This window comes from Bidens hawaiensis, unplaced genomic scaffold, assembly GCF_021521415.1.
Source record: "Bidens hawaiensis isolate Kalapana, Puna unplaced genomic scaffold, B.hawaiensis_p1.1 tig00008950_1, whole genome shotgun sequence".
Lineage (NCBI taxonomy): Eukaryota > Viridiplantae > Streptophyta > Magnoliopsida > Asterales > Asteraceae > Bidens > Bidens hawaiensis.
Window position 1 is genome coordinate 659,671 of NW_027491652.1, and position 23,711 is coordinate 683,381.

At 36.0% G+C, this 23,711-nt stretch overlaps 1 protein-coding gene across 1 annotated transcript; it reads left to right on the plus strand.

Annotated features, from left to right (window-relative positions):
* Positions 1-2,317: 2,317 nt before the first annotated feature.
* On the plus strand, positions 2,318-2,665 carry LOC143530557 (uncharacterized). The gene has a single exon (XM_077026053.1). The coding sequence runs from the start codon at positions 2,318-2,320 to the stop codon at positions 2,663-2,665; it is 348 nt and encodes a 115-aa protein (XP_076882168.1).
* Positions 2,666-23,711: the final 21,046 nt, after the last annotated feature.

Consider the following 23,711-nt stretch of genomic DNA (forward strand, 5'->3'; position numbering starts at 1 on the left):
GGATTCCAACAAATCCAAATGGAACACTTAGACCAGGAAGACACGGCGTTTGTGACTCCAACATGTATATATTGCTATACTGGATGCCTTTTAGTTTGAAAAATGCAGGTGCCACTTGTCAAAGATTGGTCAACAAGATATTCAAAGAGCAAATGTGGTGCACTATGTAAGTCTACATCAACAACATGGTGGTTAAGTCAAAGAAATCTCAGGATCACCTCCAGGATCTTTAGGAAGCCTTTGATATCCTGGACCAATACAACATGAAGCTGAACCCGTCCAAGTGTCACTTTAGAGTGGGGCAAGCACGTTCTTAGGATACATGGTTACCAATAGGGGGATAGAAGCAAGTCCAGAGCAGATCAAAGCCATCAACCTAAAGGCACCATCTAACGTAAAGGATGTCCAGAGGTTAACTAACATGATCGCAGCCTTAAACAAACTTATTTCTAGATCCTCGGAAAGGTGTAAGGATATCTACGATATGTAAAAAAACAAGACGTTTGAATGGGGCCAGAAACATGTTAAGGCGCTCGAAGATTTGAAAGCATATCTTTCATCGGCACCTTTATTAATGAAGTCTGATGATGGTAAGCGATTATTCCTCTATCTTGCAGAATCTCGAGACATTGTAAGTGTTGTATTAGTCAAGGATCACGAGGGGCAAAAACATCATATCTATTATGTGAGTAAAAGTCTACTTGATGCTGAAACCATGTGATCTCATTTAAAAAAATTGATTATAGATTTAGTTATGGAGTCTACCAAGTTAAGAAACTATTTTCAGACACATACTATTTTTTTTAACTAATTATCTTGTTAAAAATGTTTTGAGAAAGCCTAAAATCTCTGGTAGGATGGCTAAGCGGTCTGTTAAATTGAGTGCTTAGGATTTAGTTTATGAGCCTAGGACACCAATTAAATCCCAAGATTTAGCCGACTTCGTGGCTGATTTCAATACTGATGTCCAACAGGAAGCTGACTGGGAAGTTCAACAACTAGAACAGGATAAGAGTAAGTGGATATATTATTTACTGATGGGGCCTCAAATGTCAGGGGGACAGGCTTAGGAATCATATTGAAATTTCCACAGGGAGACCTAATACCCCAGGCAATCAGATTTGATTTCCAAGCAACCAATAATGAAACCGAGTATGAAGCTTTAATTGTTGGTCTTCAGTTATCTTAGAATTTAGAAATTAAATATATTCATGTATTTGTGGATTTCCTATTGCTTTCGAACCACTTCAATGGCTCCTATGTTGTTAGAAGTGAAAAACTAACCGAATATCTTCAAATAGTCAAAAATCTGGCTGAGAAATCCGATTCATTTGATATTTAACATGTACCTAGGGAGGAAAATGCTAAAGCAGATGCCTTAAAAAATCTTGGATCTGCCTTCAGGATCCCGACGAAAATGAAAATTCCAATTATACATATCCTGATCCCCAAGTCAATGAAATAACATATTCTGAGGACACATCTGATCAGGATCTTCAAGCTAATAAGGAATCCTAGATTCAACCTAATAAGAGATATTTGCAACACAACGAAATCCCTAAGGATAAGCATCCTAAGGCTTTTCGTATGAAGGTATCCAGAATCGTAATCTTCAACGATGTTCTCTATAAGAAATCCCTTGTGGGTCCATACTTGATATGTGTGGAGGATCCCGAAACAAAATAAGTTCTAAAAGAATTCCATGAAGGTGATTGTGGGAATCACATTGGGGTCGATTATTGTTCTTCAAAATCTTTAGGACTGGTTACTATTGGTCAACCATGAGAAAGGATGCAATGGTCTACACTCAAAAGTGTGATGCCTATCAAAGACATAACAACATTCTTCATCATCCGCCTGAACCTATCCCTCCGATCATATCTCCTTGTCCCTTCATGAAGTGGGGAATGGATATTGTGGATAAACTGCCAAAGGCTCCATGTGGAAAGCTTTTCGTCTTAGCAATGACAGATTACTTTTCAAAGGGATTGAAGCGGAGGCATTTGTCCAAGTTAGAGAATAAGAAGTGATATCCTTCATCAAAAGAAATATCCTCACATGTTTCTGAATCCCAGTCGAGATCATTTGTGAAAATGGGTCTCAATACATTGGCAAAAGAACTACCGACTTTTGTGTTGCATGGGGGATAAAAATGATCACTTCCACGCCAATACACCCTTAAGCCAATGGTCAAGCAGAATCTTCAAACAAGATCATCGTCAACAAATTGAAGAAGAATTTGGGGACAAAGAAAGAAAAGTGGGCTGAAGAGCTACCATTCGTGTTATGGGAAGATCGAACTACATCAAAGAACGCAATGGGGCAAACTCTTTTATCCTTAGTTTTTGGGACTGAAGCGATGATTCCGTATGAGATGGTGAACCCTACTGCAAGGTCCTACCTCCAACACCCTAAAACCAACAATCAGGATCTTGCCGATGATCTTGACGTGATAAATGAGCTCAGAGACTCTACAAGAATCCGCATGAAAGGATATCAGCAAAGTACCATCAAATCCTACAACAAGAACGCCATGGTAAGAAGATTTCAAATGGGAGATCTAGTACAGATAAAGACATTTCAGAATACAATGGATCCTAAGGATGGAAAATTAGCACCCAAGTGGGAAGGACCGTATAAGATCAAGGCTGAGGCAGGAAAATGAGCATATCAGCTATCTGCTATGGATGGCAGGATCCTACCAAGATCCTGGCATGTTGTTCACCCTAAACTCTACTTCGTGTAAGTTAGAATTTTATTTTTAACTTGGTATGGTATGTATAACTTTACTATACCAATTATTTTTATTATTATCATTAATGAAACCCATTACTGACTTAAGCATCTGCTAACACCCAACCTCACAAAGGTTCAAGTGTTTTGTAGAATTGGGATCCCGGCTAAGAAGTGAATGCATAGGGTTTGGCCACCTCTCTAAGTTTAATGTATTAATCCCTTCAAAGGTTTAAAGGTTTTCACTTTTCTACCAATTGGGTTTAAAAACCTCGCCAAGAGCGTACGTTATTCACATGTAATTCAATATAGCGGGACCAGTTCATCTTAATGGTGGCTGACAATTTCGTTGTTGTTGGTTACGTGGAAGATCCTCAACTATACTACCAATGGAATAACATGAACATGTTATAAGACCGTGGCTTGTCCCAAGTATTTACTCAAGGGTTTGGTATATTCATGTCACTCACGATTGGTGTGTCCCAAGTATCTATGTAAGGTCTTGACATTTTCATTGCACTCATCCCAATTTTTAACATTTATTAGTTAACCCAAGTTGAAAGTTATTTTCGGGATTTTCCCAGGATCCTCAGGATCACCTAATCATCTCATCTGCTATCTTAATGTATCTTCAGGATCTTAAGGTTCAACCCAAGATAAAATTTATAGCGATCGATTGTCTTCAAAGTTCAAAGTTTCTAGTGCTTATTCATATAGCCTTCACCTTACTTTACCAGGTTCACCTTACTTTACCAGGTTCGTTACTTATTTATTTTCCCGTTTATGTGGTGAAAAATTATTTCCAATCTTGTGTCTTAATCAAATAAGAGTCTAAGAGAGTTTTATCATTAATATCTTTCTTGCAAAAAATAATTAGACATAAGTAGGGCAAAAGATTATCATTATATTATTAAGCAAAAGGTTATCCTGACTTCGTCCTGAAAACTAAGATCCCTCCATCAGGAATATCTAAAACTTTTAGTAAAAGCGATAATCAAAGGTTTCGTCCTGAAACTAAGGATCCCTCCACCTTTAAAATCAAAGGTTTCGGCCAAGGAGGCCGAGCGTGGTTACGCAGCGCCTAGACACAAGAATTCCAAATATTTTGCCGTTTTGGTCAGGTTTTGGGTCATGTTTCATTATATAAATACCCTTAGCCTAGACACAAGAATTCCAATTGTTTGATTTATTTAATTGATGTATATGCGTACTTGGTTTTGTTTGTTCTAGTTTTATTATTCCACATTATCCTGGTGATTGTTTCATATAATAGGATTTTGTTAGGTCATCTACTGTGTGTTTTGACTAGTTTATGATTAAATTCGAATAAGAACATAGGAATAATATTATCAGTTAAACAAAAAAAAAGTGCATTGTTAACCTATAAAGTTGTAAGGTGATAGATTATTTGTTAGATATTTGTTAATTAAGATTGCTAGATTTAGTTCTTCGTAAGGAGTCCATCTAGGTTTGATTAGTTAACATTGTCTAGTGAGTCAATTGAGTTTATTAAATTACCTTTAAATCTGTCTAGGTTTGATTAGTTAACATGTCTAGCGAGTCAATTGAGTTTATTAAATTACCTTTGATTTCCGCGCTTTAAGGTAGGATTTCATTATAAAGGTACTCATTCATAGTTATTTAAATAACCATAAGGGAGTTTAATATATAAGGTGTGTCTTAAAAGTTATTAGAATCCCATAGGTGTCTTCTTGAGAATGGTCATGGGTCATGTTCGAGTTTTCTTTTAAGTGTCTATTTTATGATCCCAATCCATAACAAGTATTTTTTTAACTATTTGATAACTGAAACTTTGGGGATTCCAGCCTAGATGGTTTTTCATCATCATCTGAATAAGTTGAACTAAATTATCTTGTGTTTTATTACTTGTCTTTTCTTAATTAATTATTTATTTTAGGTTTATTGGATTTTAATAATCCAAACATTGCATCGTTGTCCGACGCTGAGCCGAACTTTGAAAATATACCACAACAGTTCCAACTTTCAAACTATTGACCGACAACAAGCTTTTCACTAACGGGTTAGATCTCATTAGTTTTTGCTGACGTGGACCTGCTTACATGGATTTTTTTTTATTTCTTATTTTTTATTTAGCATTATGTGGATTAACCCGGCACAAAGAACGATTTATATGAGCCCTAATTTCAGTTTAGCAAACACTACACATTTGATCGATTAGTAAACAATTTCTTTTAATGCATCCAATTGAAACCCTAAAATCATTGAATCACTATGAGTTCATATTCATCTTCTGCACGTAGCTCACTCAAGAACCCTATAATCTTTCAAGTTGATTCAGATGGAAATGTATATTTCAATCACGACAAGCTTGCAATTCTTTGAGTTGCTGGAAGTAGAAGTTCTCGTACTGGGAAGGAATTTTATGGGTGCTCTCTTTGGCCGGTAAGTCCCTTTTCATTCTACTACTCAGATGTCAATTGATAATGTGATATCCCTAATGTTTATTCTTAGTAGAGAATGGACTGTAAGTTCTTTATGTGGAAAGAAGATGTTGACAAGGTGCTAAGAGAGAAAGGCAATTTCAAGTACAATGATATGGGAGAAAGTTCAAGTAGGCATCAAGATTTGAATATTGAAAATTTGGAGTTGCTGAACAAATTGTTGATGGAGGAGAACAAAAAATTGAAGGAGCAACTCTCGTTGTCAAAGTCCAGTTGGAACAAACAATATGTTTTAGGTTTACTAATTGTTGTCTTGGCTATATGGTGGTTTTTAGTTGTTTTGAGTGCTAGTGTTTAGTTGTAAAACTATGGTTTTTAGTGTAATGTCAAGCTATTGTTGTTAATGCCAAACAACCCATTATTGTTATTTTTGTTGGCATGTATTGAAATTTAAGATGTAGTAACAATGATGAAGTTGAGTGAGGTTGCTTCGTTTGTCTTGAAGTTGATACTTTCTAATCTTGCATCTTTTTATGCTAACTATTTAAAGAGAATAGAAAGTATGCATATATAAACGGTAGTTGGAATTCAATAGTTTGTTAGATAAATCAACCAGCTTAGCATAAGAAAAACCGCACTATTTTAACTGCAAATAAACCGCATAAATATGCACTTATTTGACAACTCGATATGAAGAAAAACTGCGCTTTTCAACAGCAAATAAACCGCATAAATATGCACTTATTTGACAACTCGATGTGAAGAAAAACTGCACTTTCTTAACAACAAATAAACCGCATAAATATGCACTTATTTGACAACTCTATGTGAAGAAAAAGCGCACTATTTTAACAGCAAATAAACCGCATAAATATGCACTTATTTGACAACTCAATGTGAAGAAAAACTTCATTTTTAACAGAAAATAAACTGCATAAATCTGCACTTATTTGACAACTCGATGTGAAGAAAAACTGCACTTTTTAACAGCAAATAAACCACATAAATATGCACTTATTTGCGTTAATTTAACAATCCGATATACATAAAAACTGCAATATTTTAACAGCAATAAATCGCACAATTCTGCACTATTTTGACAGTTCGGTATGAAGATAAACTGCGCTATTTTAACAGCATTAAACTGCATAATTCAGCACTATTTGACAGCTTTTAACAGCGAATAAACCGCATAAATCTGCACTTGTTTGCGCTATTTTGACAGCTTGGCTAGAAGAAAATCTGCATTATTTTAACAGTATTAAACCGCATAATTCTGCACACTGTTTGGACAATTCAATATGCATAAATCTACAATATTTTAATAGCAATACACCACACAATTTCTGCACTATTTTGACCACTTGGTATGCATAAAAACTACACTAATACAACTGCAAATACCTATATATAAAAACTCATTGTTGCATTAAATGTTGCAAAATACACCGGTCTCCATGACCATTACATAATGAAAATCAAAAAGTCAAATCTGCAATATAATTAAGTTTAGCAACACAAATGAACCAAAATATATGAAAATATGCATAGTTTTACTGACATGTCTTAGAATTAAACAAACCAAAATACTTGAACCAAAACATCCATAAAGTGATACTTAATCACGTAGTCTTCTCTTTGCCTTTCACTTTTAACTTTTCCCTTTTCTTTTGACTTCATGTTTGAGTTTGTTGACTGCCCTCAAGGGTTAGTGACTAGATTGCACTATTGCTTTCTTTTCCTTTCCCTTTGCATTTTTTTCATCTGGAGTGTTCGTTTCCCTTTCATTGAACAACTTCTAATGTTATGGCCTTTTTCCCCACATCGACTGCAACCCATTTGAACCCCATGCCTTGTCAGTTTACCAGGTCTTTTAGGATATTCCCGTGGATCCTTTTTTATGTTCTTCTTTGGTCTACCGGAAGCTTTCTTGATTGGAGGTGTGTCAAGAGGGTAATCAACAGCTAAAGGAGGAATGTTGAACTCATAGGACTTCATGTATTGTTCCTTATGGTAACACTTATCAACAAATTCCTCGGCATTTTTTAAAAAAACCAGCAACTGCACAAACATGCTTACAAGGAATACCTGTTAAATCCTATTTTTTGCAGGTGCATGTTTTCTTGATCAAATCCACAAAGACATCATGATATTACTAACTTGAAACACATTATGAGATGATGGAAAAACTTCACATTTATAAGCCCTGTTTTTTTTCTTTATTAAGCTTCAACTGTATCCTAGGGCTCACACACACATCTTTACTATACATTTGTGTCTGCTTCGTAGTGAGCCTAGTCATGATTGCTTTCCTGATGTCCTCTAACATGTTGATAATGTGTTTAGATCTGGTCTGAATGATGTGACCATTAAAGGTCTCTGCCATGTTGTTTACAACTACATCACATTTTGTGTGATTATTGAGAAAGCATCTTGAAAATCACTATGGATTTTGTTTCAAGAATGCTTTCACTGCATCAAGGTGAAATTTCCATCATATCATTGATTGCATCTTTGTAGTCAGGCTCATTATAAGCCCAAACAACCTTCCAGAACAGCTCCTTCAACTCCTCACCCTTATGGGTTTTATGCCAGTTTGCATATATATATATATATATATATATCTTGCACAATTCCTATGTTTAGCTTCTGGACACACCAAGCATACAACGTTTATCAATCCCTGATATATTCATATAAAGCATATATTTTAGTATCAAATTAAAGATGTTAACGAGATAACTAAAGTCAATATCATACCTTCTGGTTGATCAGAAATTAGGCTACTCGTAGTGGGGCTACAAATTTGAGGGCTTTGGGGCGACAAGGGGGCTAACACCGCCCCTTGGGCGAATTTGGGGGGGGGGCGACGACTGTTTATCACCCTTTCTTCCTTTTCCATTTATTATTATTATATTCACATGTGTCTTACATATATATATATACATGGGTTACCACACCATTACACCCCTAAAACAAAAACCCACATTTTGCTGACTTGGCGCCGCATGGCACAAAATGCCCCATTTTGTAGCCCCTCCACTACACACAGCCTTAGAGTCAATCCCTTGCCACCATCATTTATATGTAAACACTTTCTTAACTCTTCCATGAACCACTCCCAACTGTCATTGTTTTCTCCGTCAACTACAGCTCATGCTAGGGGATACATTTTATTATTTGCGTCCATTCCTATGACACACAACAGCATACCCCCAAGGAATGTTTTGAGAAAACATCCATCTAAGCATAACACCTTCCTGCATCCTTCCAAAAAAAACCGTTCTTTACCCCCATCAAAACACACAAAAAGTCTGGAAAAACATTCAATAGCTGAACTTGGATCTGCATTGGTGAAGCCTGGAGGGGCAGTTAAGAGCTCAAAGGGTGAGCTTGGATTTTCTACTCATAAAGCTACCAGATATGAACCAAGTTTGCTGTAGTGTTCCTTCACTGAACCATATAGCTTATTGTGTGCACAACTTTTTCCCTTGTAAGCAAACCAATTTGTGATGATGACCTTATCTTCTTCTTAATTGCTTGCTGGATTTCTTTAGCTGACCAGTGTGGTTTATCTTTAAAAACTTGTAAGAAATTAGTAGCAACAAAATTCAATAGTTAACTGTCTGTTCTTGGTCATGTTCCTTTGGCAAGTGTGTTTGTTTATTACTTTCTTAACCATATAACAACCCTTACCTGAATGGAAAGAACAATAAAGATGGAAAGGACAACCTTCCACACAATTCACACCTACACACCCTTGTTTATTCTGGTCACTTATAGAAACATAAACATTTCTACCATTCTTAACACCATATTTTCTTACTGCCTCTTTAAAAGTTTCCCTTGTTGCGAACTTTGTTTCAATAACCCAAGTAAAACTTCTTCCAATTTGTGTGTTCATTTAAATCTGGAACATCTTTTTTATACTTCTTCCCTAGTATGTCATCATCCTCACTCTCTCCTGGTGTCTTAACATCACCATCAGAATCCTCATAAGCTTCTAAGTGAGAACCTCCTTCAACATCATAACCTCCTTCACCATAGGAACCTCCTTTACCAGCAGATCTTTTCAAGCACTCTTCAATCAAATTCTTTTTTATTTCATCATCCTACTGTTTAACTTTTTGAATAGCAGCAATTGAGTATATCCACTCATCATCCATGTCTGAATCAAAACTAATTACTTCATCATTAAGTTGGTGAGCATATCCCTTCTCATCTGATCCACAACTAAAAGATTCATCTTCAGAATCTATATCATCACCCTTTGAACCAAAACAATCCTTATCAACATGATCATTGTGTGTTTCAAGTTGCAAAATTTTCACCGCAACCTTACCAATTTCTTTAACAACTGAACTAGGGCTTTCAAGTGGAAGTCTTCTAGTAGTAGATTTGGTGTACCCTGGTGAGTTGGTTGGCATGTTTCTTAGTGGGCTGGGCTGGGGTATATTGGGTTGGGCTTGAGGTATAGTGGGCTGGCCTTGAGGTTTATTGGGCTGGGCTTGAGGTATATTAGGATGGAAGCTGGGTGTAGTTAATGTTTCCTATTGAATGTATACATCAAGAACTTCACCAGAGTTTGTATCAACAGTTGTTGCCATCTTTATGACATCTACGTCACTAAGTAAACATTTCAACCCTTTTTCACCAGGAATCATGCAATACATATGAAAATATTTAGATTTGTACAAACGAGTTTCCATCACATAATCAACGAGCTCAAAGTAAGAAAGATTATCAATGTCTAACCTTAGAAATTTTGATTGACCCCAACATACCTAGGTATCGGAATAATAACTTTAATTGTACCACCATGCCAAAGCTTAATGATGATGAACTCTTCCATTTGACTCAATATAAGATTGAAGAAACCCTAGTAAAAATCAAAACTTGAAATCCCTCTCAGATGGAATCATGGAACATTTGTTTGGAATTGATGTTTTTGTATTTGTGAGAGATTGAAATTAGGGCTTAGTTATATACATCGATGCTAAAGTAGGATGTAATTTAAGAAATAAAATAAAAATTGTAATCTGGTTAATCCACATAATGCTAAATAAAAAATAAAAAAATCCATGTAAGCGGCTCCACGTCAACAAAAACTAATGAGATCTTACCCCATTAGTGAAAAGCTTGTTGCTGGCCAGTAGTTTGAAAGTTGGGACTGTTGTGGTATATTTTCGAAGTTCTGCCCAGCGGCGGCCAATGATGCAAAGTTTGGATTATTAAAATCCAATAGGCCTTTATTTTATTAGTTTAATATTAATTAATTTAAACCCCCTTTTAATAATTATAAAATAAATAGTCATGTCAGTTTGTCAAGTCTAATTAGTTAATCTACGTAATTAAAAGAGTCTTCTGGGTTCGATTTTCAGACTTACTTAGCTTTACTATAGTCGTTCAGTTGTCGGTCATTAGTTTAGTCGAGTTTTAAGGAGTCTAGAGTATTACTTGGTGTCTAGTTTAGCGTAATTTAGTTAATAATTATTTGACTACTTTTAGCACATCAGACATCTTGTGTTTTTTATGTAATTGCTATGTTTGAGTTGGTTTTGTCGCCAGCTTCATTGATTATGCATAGCAATCCTTCGCCTCTTGTTGATCACTTTGAATCTTGATCCCCCCCCCCCCACCCACGAAGTGTTGCCATTTTCAAACATTAGTGGTATGTTGAAGGGACTGCTTTCATATCATGTATCCATTGCCTCCCCAAAATAATATCAAAAGAAATTAGAGCATCCATAACACAAAACCTTGGAATAGAATTTACTCCCTCAACGTAGACAAGGAGTTAAATTTCTCCCACGGTGCTTGAACGCCTCCCTTGCCGTTCAGATTATTCCCCGATCGCTAAGTCATCGGATTGTCTTCTTAGAGTTAGAGTAGAGCTATGATGCAGAACAATGTTCACCAACTCTTCCATAGTAATCATCCAGCCAACTCGGGAAAGCGATTTTTCTACTACTTGGCATTAAGAGAAGTTGGGTAGCTCCGTAATCTATCAAGGAGGTGGCTTCTCCTAGGACTGAGGATTTCGTTATGATCTCAAATTCTGGAATATTCATCCTTTTCAATGTCTCCAATTGGATGATGTATATATACTGAGCTGCCATTCTCCAGCAAAAAAAAACCTTGGGGGGGGGGGGGAGGGAACTATCCGCCTGCCTCATATTTATTAATAATAAAAAGGTATTACAACGTAAGAACCAGTTATGAACAAGTTTAGAGTACAGAGAGTTGTAGTGTAGTGTGAGTTGATGTAAGTGTCCTATGTTGTTCATCATAGCCTCATTATATAGTAAAACTAAGTATCTTGACAATAAAAGCTATTAACTATGCCTATGAAAGAGGCGTTGGACTTGTTTTGCGTTGTATCCACACTCTTGATATTCAAGCAACGAGCCACTAGCCGTTTGGGAGTCGTTAATAAGTTTTTTCAGCTGAGATAACTTCACAATTGTAACTGACAACGAGGATCCTACGCATTAATAACTCTTTTAATGCAATAATGAGTCTTGGCGATTACACAACTTGTTCCAGATGTTCAAGCAATTAATGAACTTTCAATGTCACTTAAGTCGTCAATGATGACCTGCAAAATTATATCCTTTAGTGAACAAATCAATAGGTTCAGAATACCGAACCTATTTAGGATCTTGCTAGCAAGATACTGAGACTCATGATCCTTAAGCGAGATTTTAACCCACAACAGGTAGTACACGCCACATAGGCCAAGCGCAATCTAAACCCGTCAAGCCCACCGAAATCCCACAAGGGATTTCGATTATCACTTAAAAGCGTAAACCTTAAAACAAAGCATAAACCATATAATATATCCCAACATATTATATTCCAAATAACTAGACTTGTATATTGTAGTTGTTTAATTCTTTATTTTATGCAAGATTAGTGTACATGTGTTATGAAATGAATAAATATTTTCGCTACAAATAATGTCATGTGTGATGAGTAATATGTGTTATGCCTCAATGTATAATCCACCATCGGTCAAAGTGTTACACCTCAATTGAGACCCATGTTCAATCCCCACATACCACTTTAGAGGGGGAGACATGTGTGACTCAATAAAGGAATACTGGAATCTTTGTGATCTCCAGTTCAACCATGAGGATGTCCGAGTTTTACCACCAGTAGGCCTTTGGATAGGCGGGTTTTCCCAGAACGGGAGATAAATTAGACACGCTTAAGGGCTCCATACGGCTGGGTTAAGCCAGTTGGCAGTGACCTTTTACCATTGGGTCACCCCGTACAAAATACCTATGCAATTCAATGTTTGTTGGTCATTACAAAATTTTGGAACAATTTTAGACGTGCTCGCTAGCTATTTTCATAATGATTCTAAACACCTCTCATTGGTTATCATTTCTTAAACAAGTAAGGGTGTGTTTGGTTGGATCTGAATGAAGCCATTCAGAGGATAAGGTCTTATTCGCTCAGATATGGATGTGTTTGCTTGCTTAAAATTAAACATCCTAATGGTTCCATATATCTCTAAATCATTCAGCTTTTAAAACTCGTTGAATCATTCAACAAACAAATATACCCTTCACTTCCACACCATCTCCCCTCCGATTCTTCACCACCGATCTTCATCACCAATCTTCACCTCTGCACTGTCCACCACCACTGTCTTCGAGCTCGCTTCTCGCTGTCAGACCCCGAAAAAGACATCCATTTATGTTCCATCGATTCCATCAGTTGTTAACCAGGTTCAATTTCTATTTTCAATTCAATCGATTTATATTCCATCCTCAATCGATTCAATAATCGATTTCTGATTTCTATTTAATTCACTTTTTTATTTTTTTAATTCAATTGATAAAGTTTGCTCGATTTGATCCTCTAGGGTTGGGTTTAGTCTCTTGTTTAATCAGATGGGGTTGTCTCAGTTTCGAAGAAATTGATTAAAGGTTGGTTTCTTATAAATGTAATTCTTGATTAACTTAGATTTTTATATGAATTTATAGGGTTTTGATGATAGGTTTGATTTTCTTGTTTGATTACCTAAGCATGCAATTTGTTTAGTTTGTGTGAGTGTATATAAATATTTATTGAAAGGATAGATTCATAGTATTTTTTGTCGATTTGTTTGCAAATTAATGGATGTTTTTTTTGGGATATTGGTTTTTAATACTCATAACTTTCACCCGTTGGATGATAACACTCCAACTTTTGATTTGTTACCCACCACTCCCAACTTTCACCCTATTTTCTTGTACCACTCTCCGTCTAACAAACACTAACCTTGTTAGTGTTTTGGACAACAAATGTCATTAAAATTAGTTGAAGGGGTGAAAATGAAATTTATTTTGTTTAACATCAAAATTTGCCTTCACCACACACTAGATCCAGCACCGCCACTTCACCACCTGCTTCGAATACGCCTCTGACAGCCGCTCCTCCTCCCTTGTCTCCCACACCAGAATCAACAGCTTCCTCATCATCCTCAGGTTATGATAATCCCAATTTTCATTTCTTTTTCAACTTTGTTAAACATGGCTGCTTGGTGGGGAAAGAACTCATCGACCAAGAACAAAGATCACCACCAGAATCAAGACAAGGGTTTAAAAGACACTTCGATTATCAGTAACAAAAATGATAAAAGGTAGAACAAGAGCTTTTACGCCATCAGTCGGAGGCTCAAATTCTACATATGGGTTTTCGGGTTTTGATTCAGATCCTATAGGGCTTCCATTGCCGGATCTGGATCCAGCCACGTCGCTGGTGATTTTTTTCTGTTCCCAAATCTGGTTTGGTTTCTTCTAGTGGTGACTCTTCTGTTTCGTCTTCAGTAGCCGGAGGGTGATGAAGGAGACATTGATTCTGATGAGGGAGACAATGTCGGAGTTGCTGGAGGAGCGCCTGAGCTAGCATACTTGAAGTAGGTGGTGGAGTGGTGGTGCTTGATTTGGGTAGTGGGAGACAACGGAGGAGGAGCGGAGGATGATGAGGAAGCTGTCGATTCTGGTGTGGGATACAACAGAGGAGGAGCGGCTGTCAGAGGCGTATTTGAAGCAGGTGGTGGAGTGGCGGTGCTGGATCTAGTGTGTGGTGGAGGCAAATTTGGTTATATGTTAAAGAAAATAAATTTATTTTTCACCCCCTAAACTAATTTGAATGGCATTTATTGTCCAAAACACTAACGAGGTTAGTGTTTCAATAGACGGAGAGTGGTACAAGAAAATATGATGAAAGTTGTGAGTGGTGGGTAACAAATCGAAAGTTGAGAGTATTATTTTCCAACGGGTGAAAGTCGGAAGTACTAAAAACCAATATCCTTTTTTTTGTCAATTTGTTTGTAAATTAATGGACCTTTAACAATCAATATCTCTATTCTAACCAGATGGATGTTTCATTTCTCGTATTGTACAATGATGTAAATAATATTGAAATTTACTGATTTATTGGTGTTGTAATAAGCTGTAAAAATAGTGTTGTAATTGCTGAAAGATAGTGTTGTTAATTGCTATTAATTGGTGTTGTAATAGCTGTGAAAATGGTGTTGCAAATTGTCGTAAATACGATTGTGATGTACTTTTAATTAGTGCTGAATTGATGAAATCTGGTGAGTATTGTTATATGATGTTAATTAGTGCTAAAATATCTGTAATTTGGTGCGGTAAATTGCTGTAAAATGGTGTTGTATATTTTGTGAGACTACGCTGAAAGTTGTAGTAAAAATATTGCTTAAATATGTTGTAAGTGTTTCTTTAGCCAATTACAAATGAGTCAAAAGTGGTTATGCATGAAATGAGTATATGGTAAACTTATATGGTTTGGTGATATAGGTGTACAAGAACTAACGTAAGTATTTCCATACAAACTTATTATAAAATGGCATTTACTAAATTGTTCAAGTTTGTAAGGTTTTATGAATTGGGTAATTAGAACATGTATGGTAGTACTTAAACGAATGTTTTGTACGAACTTATAGAATGACATCTTGATGGTAAAGTTCATTAAGGATATACAAATTGTCGATTTTTAGATATATAAATATATGATGTTCTATGAGTTGAACTAATGAAGTCTAAAATTTATTGATGTATATTTTTTAGCCTTTGATTAAATATATTTGTTGTACACTTGTACAAGATTATACAAACACTTATACGGTATAATTATGTGTAGACAAGGCTTCGTCGTAGTGCAGATTCGGGTACGGAGTCTCGGATCATATCAAGAATATTTTGTGTATGTTAATGGGATAAAAATCTTGATTTTATTATTGTTTTTGTTGCACTTAAATATAGTGCACAATAATGTCTTAGAGGTTTTTAAGAGATAATTAACATATGAGTTTGTTTTATCTGATTAACATTGGTTTGTTATAATGAAAGTTTGTTTTAAGATTCATTTTGGTTGGTTATAATGAAATGTTTGGTCATTCAGTACAATTATTAGGAGCTATGACTAAATATATATATTTCATTTACAGGATTACTCTATATAATAATAACAAAGTTTTAAAATTGTTTGTATCAGGTCACTCATAAAATCTTTTGTTCCAATCAGGTCACTAAAGTTTCTTTTTTGTTCTAATCCTAGATATTTTACCTGGATAGCAGGTTATATAGGGTTTTTTTATTTTTAAATAGCTTAACATTGCAAAAAAAAAATTTAATTGACAAAATTAGTAAAAATTTAAAAAAACTTAATTGTGACAAATTCAAAAAAAAAGTTTATTTTTGTTGCAATTTTTTTAATTAAAAAAAATTGCAATTTTTCATATATATATATATATATATATATATATATATTTTGCAATTTTTCGCAATTTAAAAATTATTTTTCTCGATTTTAAAAAAATATTTTGCAATGTCAAACTGTTTAAAAATAAAATAAAAAAAAACTACAAAACCTGCTTTCCAGGTAAAATATCTATGATTGGAACACAAAAAACCTTTAGTAACCTGATTGGAACAAAATATTTTATGAGTGACTTGATTTGAATAATTTCAAAACTTGGTTAGTGTTCTATAAATTAATCACTTTCATTCATCACGAAATAGTGTAGAGAGGTAAAATAGTTATTTTGCACAATCATCCAGATGTCCAAACAGACAACACTTTACTGGTTCAGCACTTACTGTTCATATTCTCTTAATCATTTAGACATTTTACTGGTTTAACACTTGCCAAACAACCCCTAAATTAAACCGGCTTAGAGACTGCAGCAACCAATTGTTAGTCCATTTCATTAAGGTTGCTTTGGACACTCATGACTCAACAATTGATCATCAGGATCCCACTGAAAGTTGATGTGTTTTCTTGACGTGCTCATAGTTGCCGTTTCGAAAACAAATATTGCTCTGATTTCCATGTCTTGTGTTTTGTTTCGTGACCTAAGCGTTCAATAACCATTTATATTAATCTAGCAATTAAAATGGTCAATAACCAGAAAGGATCACATGGGTTCAAATTTAATCCAAATGTATGTATACAATTAACCATTTACTAACCAATTAAAATTAAAAAATAAGCCGCTTATAATCGGTTTCCACTCCAAAAGTCCAACCGGTTTAAAACCATCGGTTCCTTATTGGTTTATACCGTAAATGTTAATAATCAGTTTCGGTTAGTTAACTAGTAAGAATTTGTACCTCTAGTCCCAATAGTGTAATTTAAACTTAGAGTGTTTCTTATACGTATGTTGAATTGGTGATATACTTCGCTCTAGCTCGTTGTTAATTGTTTCTTATTTTAATAATATTCCATTGTTCAAAAATAACAACAAATAATTAAAAAAAAAAGACTTGGGTCTGTTAATATTTTTCAAATTCATCATATAAATGAACACGGGATCGGTTGGTTGTTACAATGAAGATAAGAACTAGGCTTCCTTCGGGTGGTTGTCAGTTCGAATCCGAGACACATAGAGGTTTTTATGCTGTCTGTGTTACTTCAGAAGGTTTCAACGATGCAATTTGTGTGAGAAGAGTTTCGACAACTTGTGATGGCTGCAAACCAACCTAGTTAAACCAATCGCCGTTCTAAAAAAATAATAATAACTAAACAACATAGCCTGCCTAATTTAATCGTCGATATCATGTAACGTTCGAATAACACAACACATCAACTGACAAACAACCTTGACTTGATATTTGCTTATTCAATAACTAGTTTTTAGCCCGCGTGTCACGCGGATTATTTACGGTTCTTTTTCTAATATTATTTTGAATAATTTTTTATCTTAATTTTATGATTTTTGTGTTTAGTTGAATATCTAATGTTTTTTATATTATTTTCTGAGATGGGCTATATTTATTGTTGGGATGAAGTTTAATTTCAAGTTTACGTAATGGCTAATGTTTGTGGTTTTTGTTGGTTGTATCATGTTTAATGTTTTATGTTACACGAACTTAACAAATAAATTATGTTTTGTTGGTAGTATGATCTTTTTATAATTTTTTAAATGAATGTTTTGAGACTATACGGTGGCAATGAAGTTATTAAATGAATTATATATTATTTATTATTATTAATGTATATGTATTGTTTTTAGTTACGATAAGTTTAGTTTTTAACTTAAACATAAAATTTGAGGTGTAGATGTGCTAGGATTATAAGTGAGCTAGAGTTTACTTATAGTTAGTGGGCATAGTTGGGAAATTTCCCAAAAGAGGATAGAGAAATCCAAAATAGTCCAAAACTTTACAAAATTCTCATTTTAGTCCTTAGAAATTCATCTCCTTCGACACATTTGGATTCGTGACGTGAGATTTTGTTAACCGTCTGCCACCACGTGGCAACACGTCTGCCACGTGTCGCCACGCGGCACAACGCCTGCCATGTGTCGCCACGTGGCAGGTCTACATGGTGACTGGTCGAGCCTACATCGCGATACGCGATGGGCTTGGCCAGGAGGCCATCGCGTATCGCAATGGGCTTCAATTTTTGCCTATAAATAGAAGGCCACGGGTTCAAGTCCAAGGAACACCAAAATCTGCTCTCTCTCATCTCTCTAACATCTCTCTACATTCCCACAATCATATTAACGATCCGCCTCGATAAGCGTGCATCGATTCCTCGTTTGTGTACCAACGTTCCTCAAAGTTCGTGCCACCCTCCACCCACATACAACCAAGATGGGCCGAGGCAGGCGTAGTTGATATACGTCTATTTATACATCTCGAATCCCGTGTAAAGTTGTGTTTATTTAATGTTTTGAGTTCGGTTTAGTTCGTGTTTCGTTTATCTTTTATTAATTTAGGTTTTGAGTCAAGTTTTATCTATTTATTATGTTTTATATCTTTTGGTGTCTTGAGTGTTAAGCTTTAAATCTTTCTATCATATCATGTGAAGGTTAAGTTCGTGCTTATGTTCGTTTTGTTCGTCAAACGGTTACGTGATTGCTTCACTTAGAGTTTCGATTTGTTTTCATGTAGATGGTGGCTTTGGAGTCAAGGAAAAGAAGTTCTAGAAGTTTCACATCGTTACTTGGAGTTTAAGAAAGGGACCTAACATGAATATGTTGGGTTTCTATGGATAATTAACACTTAGTTAACCATTTAACTAGTCACAATTAAGGCGGAAGCGTGATATTTACAAACTAAACATATCTATCCATATGTTTATATATGTATATCTTACAAGTTTATATAAGATATGTTCATGAACAACCTAGTTCATTCAAGTATTAAGATTACCAATAATCTATTTATTAGAAACCCGAAGCAAGGATCAAATGATACGGAAAAGCTAAACTATCAAAGCTATAAACACTTACATTCTTAACCCTTTAAGATTGTAGTTGATGTTGAAGAAGATGATGATGTTGATGCTAGACTTTCAAAGGAAAATCCTCAAATGGAATATACCCCGAGCCTCCAACACACACCGAGCTATGTTAGGGAGCTTGAACACCAAAAACCCGAGACCCGAGCCTCTTCCTTTCTTTGGCCGATTACAAGAAAAGAAAAAGAAAGAGTGGTGTTGTTTTTGGTTACTTGAAAGTCTTTATGATCATTACCCTTTTATCATCATATCCATCCATCCATGATGTTAGGTATTTTGGTTAAGTAAATCATACTCAATCCATACCAAATACATGACAAGATTTGACCAATACATTGGGGTGTGGGGCCCACCCAAAACCGGCCCCAAATATTTTTTTTTTTTTTTTTTTTTTATTATTATTATTTTATACTTTATAAAATATATAAACACCCCATCTTTTATAAACCATTTTATAAAAGAACACATAGTTAAATAATCATTCCAATAATAATTATTTGAATAAATAAATTAACCAATTAATTTATTTAACACTTTCAAGTAAATATTCAGAAACCCGATTTTCTGAATGTGTCGTGTTCTGTATTTGTCTTATAGATCTTATCTCAACAAATACATAATTGGTGTGTGTCTAACTCGTTATTGGGTATGACCCGACTTGGATCAAACACGACTAGCCACATTAACCTAATTATGTGTCTCGGGCATACGGCATTCCAACAATCTCCCACTTGCACGTGACTCATAAGAAGTTAAAGCTAATGGTGAATACCGCCTAACAACAGGTCACCACCCCTAGTGTGTTTGACTAAGTGCCATTCAATAACATCATCCCCTTCAAGTCCATACTTGATATGATATAGGTAAGTCTTATCACTACATCCCTTTGTTACTAGATGTCCTGTCAAATCGAAGAGACACAGAGTGATCATTCTCTCAACGATTTAACTTAACAGGCCTTAGACATCTAAACTCTCAACACATAAGAGGAACAAATCCCATCTTGACTGCATACATCCTCGTTGACATCTCATATAATATCTGAGCTCTTTCTTACACGTCATCGTGTTACCGAAATAACAAAGAATAGAGTCAAGATATCAGACTTGATGAAAAACCAGATCCGATATGCATCTCAGGTCAAAGGACACAATGATACTCGCCTTTACTCAAGGATTACTTATGATCAATTGCACTAACTCCATGCAGTGATCCTTGAGAGCGGATCATGTCCAATATTTGTATCCCACAAATATCTATGAACCTTGGTGGCAAACCTATGCCCTATATTCATCACATGAATATCAACCAATCCGAGTTCATAATAGTCTTAACTTCATACTTGTTCCCACAAGTATGATCGACTACGGACGTTTAGAACAACATAAGTCATTCATGGATTAAACATGCAAATATAGAACATAACTCATTGAATAATTAAAACATAATTAATTTTCATGAGATACCCATTACATTCGTTCTTATACAAACACTAAATACAGATTAAATCCACTCACTAGAATACCGAAGTCCTAATGCACAAACATGACCCTCATGCTTTGGCCTATCGAGGAGCTTCGTGAGTGGGTCCGCAATATTTTGATCGGTATGAACTTTATGAATACATATCTTTCTCTTTTCAACTTCATCCCTTATGTAGTTGAATCTGCGCTCAATGTGCCTCGTTTTCTGATGAGCACGAGGCTCCTTGATCTGTGCAATAGCACCCTCATTGTCACAGAATATCTCTAGGGGCTCCTGAATGGTAGAGATAATCCCTAGATCCATGATGAACTTTTCCATCCATGCAGCCTCTTGGGCTGCCATTGAAGCGGCGATGTACTCAGATTCTGTAGTGGATAACGCGACAACATCCTGCTTCGAACTCTTCCAAGAGACAGCGCCTCCATTTAAGATGAAGACATATCCCGACTGTGACCGAGAATCATCTCGGTCAGTTTGGAAACTCGCATCCACGTAACCCTTTACGACGAGTTCCTCCTCACCAGACCCATATATTAAAAACATATCCTTAGTCCTTCTAAGGTATTTTAATATATTCTTGACAGCCATCCAATGACTGTCACCTGGGTTGTGTTGGTATCTACTCGTAATGCTTAAAGCATATGAGACGTCCGGTCTGGTGCACATCATTGCATACATAATAGATCCTATTGCCGAAGCATAAGGAACATGCTTCATCCTATCTTGCTCTTCCTTAGAGCTAGGACTTTGGGATGAGCTTAACACGGTTCCTCTTGGAATAGGTACCAAACCTTTCTTAGAGTTTTCCATCCTGAACCTTTTCAGGATTTTATCAATGTACGCACTTTGATTGAGTCCGATCAATTTTCTTTGTCTATCCCTATAGACCTTTATTCCCAAGATATATGTCGCTTCTCCAAGATCCTTAATTGAGAAACGACTACTTAACCACGCTTTAACGTTTTCCATACTTGGTATATCATTTCCAAATAAAAGTATATCATCGACATACAAAATAAGGAAAATGATTATACTCCCACTAGCCCATTTATACACACACGCCTCATCACCGTTTTGGACGAAACCAAACGCTTTGATTTCTTCATTAAAACGATGATTCCACATCCGTGATGCTTGTTTCAACCCGTAGATTGATTTCTTTAACTTACAAACTTTATCAGGATTAGATGGATCGACAAAACCTTCAGGCTGAACCATATGGACATCTTCCTCAAGATATCCATTTAGAAAAGCGGTCTTGACATCCATTTGCCATATCTCATAATCAAAATGAGCTGCAATGGCAAATAATATCCTGATCGACTTAAGCATCGCGACCGGCGAGAAGGTTTCATCATAATCAATCCCTTGAGTTTGCGTGAAACCTTTTGCTACAAGTCGTGCTTTGTAAGTATCTAAATTTCCATGCATATCGGTTTTCTTTTTGAAGACCCACTTACATCCAACCAGTTTGGAGTTAAGTGGACGATCAACCAATTCCCAAACTTGGTTATCGTGCATGGATTGCATCTCGGCGCTCATGGCTTCAAGCCACTTGTCACAATCAGGTTGTGACATAGCATCTTTGTAGGAGATCGGTTCATCCGAATCGACCAAGTAACAATCATCCACAAGAAATCCATATTTCTTGGGAGGTCGACTAATCCTATTAGATCTGCGAACAACGTGTGTATGATCAACCATTTGATCATCTTCAACATCCTCGTGTTGAAAGCTAGTATCGACCAACTGTGTATCATCAAGTGATTCTTGAACCTCTTCAAGTTCCACTTTCTTTTCACTAGGTCCTTCCATAAGGAACCTAGTTTCTAAGAAGTATCCTTTGCGTGAAACAAACACTTTTTGTTCACTAGGATCATAGAATATATATCCTATATCATCCTTTGGGTATCCTATGAAGATACACCTGATGGATCGAGCCTCAAGCTTATTTGGGGTGTCACGTTTAACATAAACTATGCATCCCCATACCCTTAAATATGAAAAGGATGGAACCTTTCCATGCCACACTTCATAGGGTATTCGATCCACCTTTTTGGTCGGGGCCATATTCAAAATACGAGCCGCTGTAAGTAGCGCATATCCCCAAAATGACGGCGGTAGTGAGCTTCGTGCCATCATTGATCGAACCATGTCCAACAGTGTTCGATTCCTCCTCTCGGATACTCCGTTATGTTGAGGAGTTCCAGGAGGAGTGAGCTGTGAAATAATTCCACAATCTCTAAGATGACTTTGAAAAGCATCACTTAGGTACTCGCCTCCTCTATCGGAGCGGAGTACCTTGATTGTTCGGTCGAGCTGATTTTGTACTTCATTTTGAAATTCCTTGAACATTTCAAAGGCTTCATGTTTGTGTTTCATTAGATACACATACCCATATCGACTAAAATCGTCGGTAAAGGTAATGAAGTACCTTTCACTATTCCTACTAGCTGGCTTGAAAGGTCCGCATACATCCGTATGTATGATACCTAACAAATCCTTAGCCCTTTCATTTGTACCTTTGAAAGGCTCTTTGGTCATCTTGCCTTGAATACAAGATTCACACTCATCAAACGAACCTAACTCGTTTGTTTTCAAAAGACCTTTCTTTTGGAGAGTATTTATACGATTCTTGTTTATGTGTCCAAGGCGACAATGCCAAATGTAGGAATCACTCAAATCCTTTTTGAGTCTTTTAGTAGAAGTTTGATATAATGAGCTATTTGAGGTATTATCATGAACCAATTCATAAATACCGTTGTTTGGTACAGCTTTAAAATAAAAGATACCATTAGATGATACATGCATTTCTGATCTTACAAATTTAAAGTCAAAGTTACATTGTCTAAGAAGGTGCACAGAAATAATGTTCCTAGTCAAACTAGGAGCATACAAAACATTTTTCAAAACAACTTCCAAACCACTTGGAAGCGATAAAGTGAAGTCTCCTCTAGCGACCACGTGCACCCTTGCACCGTTGCCCATGAAAAGATTCACTTCGCCCTTCTTTAAGTCTTCATTCCTTTTGAACCCCTGCAACCAATTGCAAATATGAGTTCCACATCCGGTATCCAATACCCATGTGTTAGAAGAAATAAGATTTAGCTCAACATTAATCATAAAGACATTACCCGAGGTATGCGCCACATTCCTCTTGTCTTTTAGCTCTTTTAGGTAGACCGGACAATTGTGTTTCCAGTGTCCGGTCTCCCCACAACCAAAACAAGGATCATCCTTATGACCCTTCGGTTCCATAACCTTTTGTTTCTTTGCCATAACCGGTGATTTGCCCTTACCCTTAAG

Coding starts and splice junctions, on each gene's coding strand:
- LOC143530557 (XM_077026053.1), top strand. CDS start 2,318: ATGGGGCAAACTCTTTTATCCTTAGTTTTTGGGACTGAAGCGATGATT.